This window comes from Danio rerio, chromosome 17 (genome assembly GCF_049306965.1).
Source record: "Danio rerio strain Tuebingen ecotype United States chromosome 17, GRCz12tu, whole genome shotgun sequence".
Classification (NCBI taxonomy): Eukaryota; Metazoa; Chordata; class Actinopteri; order Cypriniformes; family Danionidae; genus Danio; species Danio rerio.
Window position 1 is genome coordinate 10,001,366 of NC_133192.1, and position 14,768 is coordinate 10,016,133.

The 14,768-nt window shown below is 35.4% G+C and overlaps 2 protein-coding genes across 3 annotated transcripts in view; one reads left to right on the forward strand and one right to left on the reverse strand.

The window, feature by feature from the left end:
- tonsl (tonsoku-like, DNA repair protein) overlaps positions 1-4,815 on the forward strand; it is a 55,137-nt gene extending 50,322 nt beyond the window's left edge. The window contains exon 28 of one of the 2 annotated variants that reach the window (XR_012392702.1): positions 104-2,769. Coding sequence is in view for 1 of the 2 variants with exons in the window: in NM_001111148.1 (NP_001104618.1) it covers positions 4,300-4,502 (203 nt within the window). In the remaining variant the exon portion in view is untranslated. 2 annotated transcript variants of the gene reach the window in all.
- Positions 4,816-4,957: 142 nt separating this feature from the next.
- nkl.4 (NK-lysin tandem duplicate 4) lies at positions 4,958-13,177 on the reverse strand. The gene is given in 4 exon segments (NM_212741.1): positions 4,958-5,259; positions 7,494-7,589; positions 12,951-13,012; positions 13,135-13,177. Coding segments are annotated over 4 exon segments (366 nt in total). The 3' UTR covers positions 4,958-5,094.
- Positions 13,178-14,768: the final 1,591 nt, after the last annotated feature.

A 14,768-nucleotide genomic window follows, 5' to 3' on the forward strand; every position in this document is an offset into this window, starting at 1 on the left:
CATAATTTTTCTTATAATATGGCAAGCCATTTTTGACTTAAACTCCATATTTTTACTAATACGGCAAGCCATTTTTGCATGTATCACTTTCACACTTATTAAGCATTGTATTTTCAAAAAAATTTGGCAAGCCATTTTTACATAATGTTCATTCCCTTAGTCTCTTTATTAATCAGGGGTCGCCACAACGGAATGAACCGCCAACTTATCCTGCATTTGTTTTACACAGCGAATGCCCTTCCAGCCGCAACCCAACACCAGGAATACATAATGTTCAAGTCCAGTTTTTGACACTCATAAAGACTGTCATAGAAACATCGGGGTTGATTAAGATCACTCATATTGCCAAGAAGCTTTGATGTATCATCACTAACCTGTCAAATGTCCCCACAGCAACAAAACAGTATAACCTAGCAACCATTTAAAAATCGCAATATCTCTACATCAGAACATCGTAGGGACCTGGGCATTGGCTTGTTTGACTCATGCTAGCAAATGGGACTTCCTGTGTACTATGCATGGTAACAATGATAATGGAAGCCAAGTGCTAATAACGATAAGCTACATGCTATGAATGATTATCTAAATGCAATAACATATGCTAGAAATGCCTACTAAGTATTAGCATTTGATCAAACATGTACACGAGCATTGCCATTTAGCAACTGCTTAGCAACCACCTTACAATGCCATAATTGTTTTAGCAACTGCCTAGCAACCACTTAGCAACCGCCACCGTGCTTCCTGCCAGCTGCCATTCCTAGTCCTAGCGCAGTCACGTTGGCTTTCTCAAGTCAACATCAAAGTTTATCAATAGACTTTAGGTTCTAGTTGGAGTTTATGATCTTATTTTATTGTTGTTTGTGTATGGGTGTATGGGTACAGTATATTGGTGTATGGGGGTATGGGTGTGTGTGTGTGTGTGTGTGTCATACTTTTCTGTTTTTTTTAACATATTTTATTCTTGTACAAATAAATAAACAAAAATAGAAATCCTCTAAGGCCATGCAAGATATGGATATGCACATCTACACACACGAATATATTATAATATACACGCACATTAGGTAAAAAAACAATGTTTAATAATGATTAATCATTGCTCAGTTCTAATATATGCATATATATTCAGTCAAAATATAATCCATGCAATTGTACAAAATTAATTCTCATTGCTCTTGACAATACGTTAAGGTCTTATGAACTTAAATAATCTGTATCCTTATGAAACCTAATATATTGTGCTAAATTATTACCTTTTATATTCATTCTTCAAGTTTTATTTTGATTATTTGAGTTGCATTTAATGAACCACTCAAGCCTAATTTATTGGAGTGGTCTGCTTTTAATGTGTGAGTTATTTAGTAAAGTTTCACAAGAGAATTGTTTAGAATTTTGATCATATGTTAATGTATAAATATCTTTTGAGACAAGACTTGCGTTTTTCTTCGTTCGCTGGGTTTATACTAGCAATTTTTGGTCATACTTTACGACAGGGGTCTCAAACTCAACTTACCAGGGGGCCGCTGGAGGCAGAGTCTGGGTGAGGCTGGACCGCATCAGGTTTTCCAAAAGAAATTAATTATATTATACATTTTTAATTTGTCAACTTTTTCATCTTATTTTGTGTTAAAGATTAAAAAAAAATAAAGAGATTTGAGAAGATTGGAATTTTTTAACACAAAATAAAAAGAAAAAAATAAACATTAATAAGAAAATAAATCAATCAGTAATAAATAATAATAGTAGTAGTAAAAATAATAATAAGATTTACTGTTATCTGCTGTGTTTATTGCTACTTTTACATCATATAGAAATATATGTAATGTTTATAGTGTGAGGCAATGCAAATACAATGAAGGTTGAGTGATGCAAATGACCCACATACAATGGTGCGACTCTATAATTGGTCTGGGTTACTGTGGACTCTAACTTTTCTTTTATCCCGCAGCGTACGTATCACTTTGATTTCTTTTCTGCTCACTGCTCGCGAAACAATAACCACCAACCATTGAGAGTGATTGTAAGCGCAAGAAAGATGATTAGTTGATAATATTGATCAGGGCCAATAGTTAAACGTGAATTTTGCTTTAACTAGCGCATGACGGTAGTCACACTTGCGCGCGCACAATTCACACAGCCTTCGCTGCACTCTCTCACACACACATGCAGGTATTCACTGCACACAAGTTAATGCAAAACACTCCATGTCAATGCTGCTGTGACTTTCACTCATTGGGAAATGTTTTTCTACCTGCGTCAAGCCCTAGCCGATGTCCCGCCCCCAGAGCCATATACCCCACCGTGATTGGTGGATTCGTTCAGCTCCACACAAAAAACTGTAAAGTTACATTCATATCAGTGTCGTGGGCCGCACTAATATTAACTTTCAAATTAAGGTGGGGGCCACAAACGATCCTCTTGCGGGCTGCAATTGGCCCGCAGACTGCGAGTTTGAGACCCCTGCTTTACAATAAGGTTGCGTTAGTTTTTCTTAGTTTATGTACTTTACTAACATGAACCAAGTATAAACAATACTTGTACATCGTTTATTAATCATCCGCTTGTTAAGTGGTGATGTGTTTGTGACGTATGTAATACTGTTTCCGGGTCCAAGCCGCCATTCAGTGGAGAAATCTTTCGTTTATGATCTCTTTTTATTCCTATCACACATTAAAGTTAATTTTATATAAAATCATAGTGTACACAACAATCTCTGGGCTTGCTGCATAACAAATACCAAAAATGTTTCAATTTATAAAAAAAAAATCACTTTCTGGCCATCGGATATTAGGCATGGACATATATACTGCGATCGTGATTTTCGAAAGCATTAAATCGCTTTGTAAACGTTTATTATTACCATTTCATGAGTCTCCCCATTCAGTTGAATAGAGCGTTTGGACCCGGAAGCCGCTTCGCGTGACGTCACACTTAACAAACGGATAGTTCCACAATTTCTAATGGGTTATAAAAATCTAAATTCATGCTTGTTAATATTACTTCATGCACTGTGAGTTACCGAACTAACAATGAACAACTATATTTTCAGTAATTTCCATTAACCAGCATGAACAAATACTGTAATAAATGTATTGTTCATCGTTTGTTCATGTTAGTAAATGCATTTTCTAATACAATCTTAATGTAGAGTGTTACCTCATTCTTTAAAGAACAATCATTGACATGAAAAAACTGCCGAGCCACCAAGACGCATCATTTCACCTACATTTTGTATCTGAGGGAGAGTAAAATAACAGCAAATGTACATTTTTAGGTGAACACTACTGTTAAAAGTTAGTTCACCCAAATATGTAAATTCTGTTCTCACTCTCGCATTGTTCCAATCCACAGAGACCTTTGTTTAACAAATGAGAGTATTTTAGATGAAACCCAAGAGCTCTCTCATCCTTCATAGACAGCAATGGCAAAAAGTCAATCCAGTGTCAAAATGGAGGATGAGGGAGCTCTCTTATGTCATCTAAAATATATTCAACTGTGTTCTGAATATGAGCGAAGGTCTCAGAGGATTGGACGGACATGAGGGTGAGTAATGTATCAGTCTGTTAGTTTTAAGGATATTAATTATCTAACGTGCGCCAAAACAGAGAAGAATTGATCAAATTGATATAAACATGTAAAGCTTGCAGTTCCGCCTATCCAAACTCGGTCCTGAGGGCCGGCATCCTGCATAGTTTAGCTCCAACTTCCTTCAACAGACCTCCCTGGAAGTTTCTAGTATACAAAGAAAGAGCTTAATTGGCTGGTTTAGGTGTGTCTAATTGGGGTTGGAACTAAAACATCCAGGACACCGGCCCTCCAGGAACGAGTTTGGACACCCCTGGCTTAAATGGATCAACATTTTTATTTATTTCACCTCATACTTCAGATTCTAATCAGATCTTAACCAATCAAATGCTCTCTAGTATTTGACATGCCCCGCCTCCTTCAAGACACTTCTTATTTGCTTTTCATTTGATCTCAACCACTCTAACTGGCAGAGCTGATTAAAAACGAGCCGCTATTGGCTGTTTTTTGAAAGGGGAGGAGCTACTTTATGCCCCGACTCCTCTCTTTGCGTTTCAGTTGAGATTACATCAAACATCAAAATAAAAAAAATTGTACATTTCAAAGCACCTCACGAGATCTTTAATAACCAAATTTAATTTTTTTGGTGAATTAACCCTTCTAATAAGTATTCTGTAATCAAAACAAAATGGAAACTGATCTCCGTTGTTGTGTCTTATTGTACATTTTATAGTCTGTGCTTTTTTTTTCCCCGTTTTTTTTTTTTGACAGGCTGTCAGGTGTCAGGACCGCTGGCTGAGGATTGTCTGGACAGTTTGTCTGATCACATCCGAGACCTGCGTTTGTGCTCTCAGAGTCTGAATAAGCTGGACCAGGATGCATTACAGCAGAGCTGGAAACGAAGAACAGAAGCTGTGCACATTTTCTCTCGCAACTCCAAATGCATGCTGAGTATCAGTTCACCCTCGCACTAAATTATTTTTGGCTGTCGCATTTGTCCAAATGCAACCTGGCGGTGCTATAGTATTATGTTGTGATTTAAATTGTGTGGTATTTGATAAACGTTTAAACAAATTTATCTGTAAATATGAGTGATTGTGTCATTTATTTGTATATACACGTATGTTTGTTTATACTCATAACTCATTTTATTCGATTCGGTGTTTACTTTCTTGCTGCATATTTGGCTAAAGTCCAGAAATTATGAGTTTAAGTTTGAAATGGGCGTGTGATATCGATGCATGTGTGGTGTGGTATTAAAATAATAATAAAATACATATTCAAGCATTCGTTCTGTTTGTAAAAATATGTTTAAATAAAACTGTAAATAGGCAACCACACATTAACAGTTGTTTCACACGTTTTATTGCAGATAAAGAAGCTAAGACATGACAAACATACAAAAAGCCCAGATGCGAAACCACAATAATCACACCAGTGGCTCAGATGCTCTGCTAAATTTAATCAGCTTCCCCAGCTAAAGCAAAACCCTCTTTATTTCTTGCATTCCTTTAGCTAATCAGAGAAATTTTCATTATTCTGCATAATAAAGGCAGTAGACTCTGTCTATTTCTTACAAACAGAAATATTAGCACAGATGGTTCTGGCATTATCTGTAGTGGAAAGTTCTTCGATCAGAACGTCCATGTACTTGTTCACAAATCCCCTGCACAGAGACTTAAGGAACCCGATCTGATCACAGACCTGCGACAGCTGAACTTTAATTTCATCCTAGAAAAAATTAAAAGCAAAATTAGTTTTAAGCCACAAGTATTTATTCATATTCTCTGTATTTTTCAATGTAGTTTATTTTGTCTGTAATTTAAATATAAACTCTGTATTAAAGGGATAGTTCACCCAAAAATGAAAGTACTGTCACTTAATTATTCACCCTTTACTTGTTCCAAACCCGTTGAACACAAAAGAAGATATTTTGAAGAATGCTGGAAAACGGGTAACCATTGACTTCCATAGTGTTTATTTTTCATACTACGGAAGTCAGGTTTTGAGCTTTCTTCAAAACACTCATTCAATGGGCAACTCATAAAGGTTTAAAACCAAACATTAGTGAGTAAATAATAAGTTACTTTTCATTTTTTGGGTAAACTATGCCTTTAAATCAGGGGTCAGGAAACTTTTTCAGCAAAGAGCCATTTCTGATTATTTTTTTGGCAAATGCATTTTTTTAAAGAGCCATTGGGGATATACAAGCAGTGGCGCCTGCAGCCATACGGCTATACGCACTGTGCGTACCTACCGTGAGAGGGTGCGAATTAATGTCGCTTTTTTATTTATTTATTTATTTATTTTTTACATAATTCATATTGATGATTAAACTGTATACACTACGGTATATTTATGAAGCAAGACCGAATGAGAATAAATAAAAGTGTGCATTTGTGTGTTTTAAAGTATGTACTTGCACGATGGGAGATGAGTAAAGAAATCTATTGGCTTTAGTTTTGCTGGCGTTTTTTCCACTCACTAAAAAATACAATTCAGTTAGCACGTTTAAAACAAGGTTCAAAATGAGTAAACTCTCTTTAAAACAGATAAACGTATTTGAGACATTTGCCAAAAGGCCTAAAACTAATGAGACAAATTTTGCTCATGAGACCTTTCATCAGCACTTGAGCCAGGGGAACTCCAGTTTATTTTATCTGACACAAATAAGCAGACATCTCCATTCTCACGAGTTACTGAGTTTTCTCACACTTGCAAAAGCGTTCGAGACTTTCCCTCAGATGTTACTCGTTATTCATGTTTAGTTTTGTCTAGTACAGTGGTCCTCAAACTTTTTTCATCAAGTACCACCTCAGAAAATAATTGTCTCTCCAAGTACCACCATAATGAGCAGTATTGAAATACAGTAGCGTAGTAAGCCCAGTAAAGCAGCTACAGTTATGCACAATTCAAAAACATGGCAGATTAATTCCTATTATTAAGAATATTTATTATTGTCAACCACTTTAAACACAAATAGTCTGAACGTTAACACTGTACTGTGCTTACGTACAAAATAAAATAAATAAAAACGTCAAAATTTAAATTAAAATGTGCTTAAGATAAAAAGAAAAGTGCTGTACTTAAATGTAAAGTATTGACATATAGTAGCCAATTCATCAACATCTGAAAATGTTGTCTGGACCTCAGAAATATAGGTTATATGTAATATATTGAATATTAATATCTGCCATATTCATAAATAAATAATTTTGGATAAATTTTGAAATATATGTAGCATGTACATATTACATATTTGATTCCTCTGCGTACCACTAGAAGGAAGCCTGCGTACCACTAGTGGTACACGTACCACAGTTTGAGAACCACTGGTCTAGTAGATAACAAACAAAAAATTATAAAGATACAATAATGTGCTTTCATTTGCTCTATCTCACTTGCGGTAATACCCTTAAATAATGTAGCCTTTGACAGCAAGCATCAGTTTTTTTTTGATTGAAATAAAAATAAGGGATGATGAAGCAGGGTAGTGCTGGATATGTGCGTACCTTTGAAATAAGTTCTGCAGGCGCCCCTGTATACAAGCATCACATGTTGAGGAAGTCCATGTATTAAGAAAGAATAGTTTATAGAATTTTTTTCTTTTCGCCATCAACACTCATGAATGTTGTTTGAATTTACGTGCCCAAGGTTACCGTAGAAGTTGCATCACCATTATTGGTGTCCGATTCAAGTTAATCCACAGCACGTCACATGCACATTGAAATGTCCTTTTATTTTTATTCCTTTTCATTTTGCTGTAAAAAACTATAAAAAAGTCATTTTAATTGTATTTTTAATAGGAAACTGATTTTTAGTGACAGTTTAAATTTTTTTTTATTGAAGGGAGAAAGCTGGAGAGCCACATATTTTGGTCAAAGAGTCACATGTGGCTCCTGAGCTATAGGTTCCCTACCCCTGCCTTTAAATGCAATAAAAGAGTGTTATTTATGAAGATTTACCTGAGTTGCACCATTGGAGATCTTCCGTTTCACCTTTCCTAAGGCCCACTTGCAAGCCCAGCACATTCCAGGCAGTTGCTCTGTTGGGATTTCACCCTGACAAGACAACATGAAGCATATTTGAGTCGATGTTTTGTCACTTAAAGGTGCCCTATAATGAAAATCTGGGTATATAAAGGAATATTAAGAGATCAGTATATGGAAATGGAAATACTGTGAGCCTCAGACACTGGTTTCTATGTTTTGATGTAAATTCCACGAGTGTAAAACCCTGGTGGACAACGCGCCGATCAGAAGACAAAACAAACTGTGACGAGACTCAAGGGACATGCCATCCGCATTTAAATGAATGCCTAATTTGTGTTATTATGGGTCTCAAACTAGATTCCTAAAGGGCCGCAGCTCTGCACAGTTTTGCTCCAACCCTAATCAAACACAGCTGATGCAAGTAATTAGAGATCCTATGGGCTATATGCACATGGACTTTTCATTTTCAGCCAGGCATCCCGGCGGCTTTCAGTGAACTGTCTTTCCATTACAAATATTGTCTCGTTTAAGATCTGATTTCTTTAAAAATCAATGATCTTCACTGCCTGTTATGCCTAGTTCAGACTGCGTGATTTTAGCCCCGATTTTGGATTGCCGACAGGTTTTGAGAAATCGCCGACAAATGCCTGAAATCACAGGCAAATCGCTGCTCGTGCACGTGAGTGACAATCACACAGTATGAACGATCAAAGAAGCGATCTGAGAGAATGGCCGATGAGTCGCCGATGCCTGCGAGATATTTGGCATGCTAAATATCTGGAGCTGTCGGCGATTCAAATCATGCCGTGTGAATTGAGTTTTGACTGAAAATAACATCAGCGATCGCCTACAGCCAATGAGAGAACAGCTTTCACTTGTGTGTGCGCGTGTGTGTATACCTGCTGCAGGCCAGCTGGAGAAGTTAAAAGCGCTCTTTTTCAGTTTATTTGGACCCACGAAATGGAGGAAAAACTAGTGGAGGTTTGACAGGACTCAGGAGCAACCATGTCTGTTTGACTTTTACAGAAAGAAATTTGTTTATTATCAACGTTGAGGAGAAATGGCTAATTCCCTTTAAACCCAGGTGAGCAAACATGTACATGTTCTACCCCATTAAAGGCTTCTTTCTCATTATGTAGTTAATAACAAAAGATATACTACATGTTTTTGACTGTGAGACGTGGTTTGGACGAAGTTGTCGGCGATTCTTCCTATAGTAAAGTCATGCAATGTGAATGTCCATGTCGCCGAACCATCTTGCAGTGTAAACAAAGCAGCGACGAATTGCTAGCCCAGATAGTCATGCAGTGTGAAAACATCTGTGACACGAATACTTTGAAAATCATGCAGTCTGAACTCGGCATAAGATATTCGATATGAAGTGGGTCTCAGATCAGACAAGAATCACTGCATTAAATTCCATTCCCCCCCCACCAGGTCTTTAAAATATGACCGTTTAGTTTACCCCAGTATTTTCAATGGGATTTCTGTGCTAGCCTGTTGCTACTGACGGCGCTTGTGGTTACAACGGTCTTTCATATTGTTTTACGCTCGAACGACTAAATGTCTATTTAACTGAATGTATTGTAATTACATTACAACAACGTTGCTGTTAAAACTACCTTGTGAAATTTAAAATAGTCACATTAAGCTTTACATTAAGAGGTTTATTGTCGGCTTTAAAACTCTAGCTGTGCGTAGAGCCCATTTGGGTCATTATGGGTCTTAAACTCTATTTCTGAAGGGCCGCAGCTCTGCCCTGTTTTGCTCCAACAATAATCAAACACAGCTGATGCAACTAATCAAGATATTCAAGATTACATTGAACAACTTGATTATTTGGATTTGTAATTAGGGTTGGAGCAAAACTGTGCAGAGCTGCCGCCCTCCAGGAATCCAGTTTGGGACCCATGGTTTATCAGGACCTGACGAGCAGCCATGTCATCAAGCTCTGAGATCATAACAAAAAAGCTCTGAGATCATTAAAATGCACGTCTCCGGCTGCGTTTAATAAGCAATAAAATTTTTTAGTGAGATGACAAAATAAACTTCCTCCCTTGGTTATTTTAAGGGTACATTTCACTTACTGTGTTTGTGGGACTTTTATTTTGAAAACGCTAGCGCCAATTTGTTATTCAAACTGGCCTCAGGACGCAAAATGCAAGATTTACAGATTATACGTTTATTCATCTCCACTCTGAAGAGGCATAAGGTATGTTTAGTTACCTCTTTTGTTAATTTATCGTGTTTAAAGTGAAATTTGATACGTATGTTTTACACAAACATGTAGACTGCTGAATCGTGTCAAATCACTCCGCTCAACTGTCAAATTTCATGAAGAGGTTGATACTAAATCCTGTCTTCTTTGACTATAACTTCAAAATACAATGCGATACATTTTTATCACTCTCTTTTGTCAAGTTTAATTATAATTTAGTCTTTCCCTGCTAAAAAAATCCAGCTGAAACCAGCCTAGGCTGGTTGGCTGGTTTTAGCTGGTCGACCAGGCTGGTTTTAGAGGGGTTTTGGCCATTTCCAGGCTGGTTTCCAGCCATTTCCAGCCTGGTCCTAGCTGGTCAGGCTGGAAAATGACCAGCTAAATCCAGCTAAAACCAGCCTGGTTTAAGCTGGACATAGCTGGTTTTGGCTGGGCTCCCAGCCTGCTAGGCTGGTCAAGCTGGTTTTAGCTGGTCATCTCCCAGCCCAACTAGCTAAGACCAGGCTGGAAATGGCTGGAAACCAGCCTGGAAGTGGCCAAAACCCCTCTAAAACCAGCCTGGTTGACCAGCTAAAACCAGCCAACCAGCCTAGGCTGGTTTAAGCTGGATTTTTCAGCAGGGTATCCACAGCTGATCTGGTGAGCAAAATAAGTTTACAATAGTCTGATTGGATTTATATTTCTCTCTCTCTCTCTCTCTCTCTCTCTCCCTCTCTCTCTCTCTCTCTCTCTCTCTCTCTCTCTCTCTCTCTCTCTCTCTCTCTCTCTCCTCTGTGCGTGTGTGTGTGTGTGAGAAGCAGCAGATCAGAGCAGAGTTCATTATTGTTCACGACACAAACAATATATGGTCAGTTATGGACCTTCTGATTCTTTGGGTATTTTATGGAGTAACGTTAATAAATGAGCTACCGTTTGAAGGGATTTTTTTTCTTTATCAGAGAACAATTTAACTTCTTTAACCAATGCAGTATATGGCTCCTTTAAATCCCATTAATAATTGAAAGCAAGCATAACTGGCTGTTTTAAAACTGCTTTTCTGTATCTTGTGAACACTCTCAGTTTTACCTAAGAAAATGGTAAAGATTTGACTCTAAATCTGTTTTCCTGGCTAGATGCATAATCTACCCACATGAAAATGTACTATAGTCATTTATATTAAATATTCTAGTGTTTCAAGATGTACTATAGTGAAATCTATCTATCTATCTATCTATCTATCTATCTATCTATCTATCTATCTATCTATCTATCTATCTATCTATCTATCTATCTATCTATCTATCTATCTATCAATCTATCTATATATCTATATTTTTTCCTATCTATCTATCTATCTATCTATCTATCTATCTATCTATCTATCTATCTATCTATCTATCTATCTATCTATCTATCTATCTATCTATCTATCTATATATCTATATTTTTTCCTATCTATCTATCATCTATCTATCTATCTATCTATCTATCTATCTATCTATCTATCTATCTATCTATCTATCTATCTATCTATCTATCTATCTATCTATATTTCTTCCTATCTATCTATCTATCTATCTATCTATCTATCTATCTATCTATCTATCTATCTATCTATCTATCTATCTATCTATCTATCTATCTATCTATCTATCTATCTATCTATATTTCTATCTATCTATCTATCTATCTATCTATCTATCTATCTATCTATCTATCTATCTATCTATCTATCTATCTATCTATCTATCTATCTATCTATCTATCTATCTATATTTCTTCCTATCTATCTATCTATCTATCTATCTATCTATCTATCTATCTATCTATCTATCTATCTATCTATCTATCTATCTATCTATCTATCTATCTATCTATCTATCTATCTATCTATCTATCTATCTATCTATATTTCTTCCTATCTATCTATCTATCTATCTATCTATCTATCTATCTATCTATCTATCTATCTATCTATCTATATTTCTTTATCTATCTATCTATCTATCTATCTATCTATCTATCTATCTATCTATCTATCTATCTATCTATCTATCTATCTATCTATCTATCTATCTATCTATCTATCTATCTATCTATCTATCTATCTATCTTACAGTATTTACCACTCTTTGTTAATGAATGCTGCAATTAAACTGTAAACCTGTTATAACTTGGAACTGTTAGGTTGACAACTTAATTTTTTAATTAAGCACAGTTAATTTACTTGATAATATGGGTTTACTCACTTTAAGTCGACTAATCCCTTTTTAAAATGTATAGTGAGCTGATAATTACTGTAATAAATACTGTATTATACTTTAGTTTTACTACTGTAGTTTTACTACAGTAAATAGTGGTGTGTTGTTGTAGTATAATATACTTGTATAAAACCGCAGTATTAGTTAATTTGTTGCTATGGTGATACAACTGTAGTAATAGTAACTTTAGAATTACCTCAACAGATTAATACATGTACTTTACTTCTTTACTTTACTACTATAAGTGGTTATAGCAGTTTTTCATGTGGGATACTACAAGTTTTAGGGTGTTTTAAAGAATTTTTGTTTTATTAATTATTTAATTCATTAATTTCCCTACAGCTTAGTCCCTTATTTATCAGGGGTTGCCACAGTGAAATGAACCGCTAACTATTCCACTCATATTCCACTAATACACTAGGGGCGATTTAGTTTATTGAATTCACCTATAGTGCATGTCTTTGGACTATAGGGGAAACCGGAGCACACGGAAGAAACCCACGCCAAGACAGGGAGAACATGCAAACTCCACACAGAAATGCCAACTGGCCCAGCCGTAACTCGAACTAGAAACCCTTTTGCTGTGAGGTGTTAGTGCTAACCACTGAGCCACCATGCCGCCTAGTAATTATTTGTTATCACAATTTATTTTTTAGTGGACATGAAAAACTCAAATCTGGGAATGATTAAAATCTTATTATACAGTTGTAGTTGTATATCTGAATATACTGTTGTAGAATTAGAATACCAATTATAGATATTTAATAATGAAGATGTATTTATTTTACGTTTAACCATTTATGTTTTAAGTGAATTATATTTGTTATGTTTTTCATTCATAATGCATTAGCCAATGCTAAAAAAAGCTGGCATGACAATAAGCCTGAAGTTAACAACACTAATACATATTAATACAAGTGTAAAAGTAGGTAAATTTTTAGAAAATTTTAATAATAAGTGACATTAACTTACAGAGCCCTCGAGTTCAATTCCAGAATGCTGTTCTTTGTGCATCTCCCATTGAACAGCACAAACTGTGAAGAAAACTGATATAAATTTAGCACATAATAAACGTTAAAATAGCCCTAAAATTGCTTTACAAGCTCAATTAACCTGGAAAAAATAGACTGATAAAAATGAATCTGCTGATTTTTACCAGAGGAGATGAGCAGGGTGAGCAGGATGATACCGCGCAGCATCTTGTTTGCCAAAGAGTTGAAACACAATGATACTAAAATGTCTTGTTTGCTGCAGTTTTTGGTGGCAAACACCTCCTTTGTTCAACCAAAAACCACACTCATTGCGAAGCGAGATTTATAAATAACCTGCTAACTCTTAACACCCTTGACTTGATAAAGCCTTTTTTTAATCTTCCTGTTTGTTATACTGGTTTTAAATAATAATGCATATATTATAGAGCAAAGTATAGCGATATGTTGCACCAATAAAACCAGGGTTTTTGCAAGCATGCAATGTATAAAGTTAACTTGTTCATTTGTCTAGGTCACTTTTTTATGCTACAGGCCTTGAATGCAACTATATGCATGCAAAATGCAGCATCATAATTGTGTGTGTGTGTGTGTGTGTGTGTGTATATATATATATATATGAGCAATTCCATGCAAATGTCAACCTTGCCATGAAAAAAATTAAGTTTTTACTAAAATACAAAAACCGTTTTTGGGTTTTTTGGGAAAACAGGTATTTTACAGTACTTTAGAAATACTCAAAAATGCATCTGTCAATGTTTTCAAGCTATTCTATTTGATTTACCAAAGTCACACAAGTGGCATTTTCACATCTGTCACATCCATAACAGAGAGATGTAACATCCATAACAACCCTTTTTACACATAAATGTCAAAATATTAAATAAAATAAAAACAATCATTTTTGTTTTATAGAGAGCCAACTCTTATCCTTTTGATTATTATTGTTTCTTTTGGGTTGTGCAGTTTAATTCACAGAATATCTACAAAGTATGTTATAGACTGTACACCCGCAGACTTTTTTTTGTCTCATCCATAACGCATGTTTGTTTTTCAACATTTAAAGTACAAAACATGTTTATAGTTTGATATTTTTCTGGTCCCTTAATTCTGTGGTCAGTTGTTCTGGAAAATATAACAAAAGTTTCAATATATTGTTAACATGTACTTTCTCTGTGAATTTATGTTTTTAGTTTTTTTACTGCAAATGTCACATCCATAACACGCTGGAATTGCTCATATATATATATATATATATATACATATATATATATATATATATATATATATATATATATATATATATATATATATATATATATATATATATATATATGTGGCAGAATCATTTGCAAATATCAGATTTGTATGGCTATTTTTAGACTAACGCCACTGTAGCTATTTCATAGAAGATTATAGGTAAATCTCTTTTACTCACTCTCTTCTATATTTGTATTGACTTTCAAGAAGAGGGTGTTACTTTAACTTGAGGACCTGTCCTTTAACTTGAGGTTTTCACACTTTTGCACAGTCATTTTGCACTGAAGCCATATCTCCAATCTACAAAGCTGCACCACTGCCAACCAATAACTGCCATTGATATTGAACACTATTACACTAAACATTAGTCGCGACATTCCAAGGTATGTTAATCATTCATCAGAAAAATCGACCTTCTGCCACTTTTTCAAATGATCAACTTGAAGTCAAGTTATTATTTGTTGCTCTCACAACTGGGATCGATGACAAGACTTTTATCAGGTAGTGTAGTGTTTATTGGTTAAGCGCAATTGGCTAAACT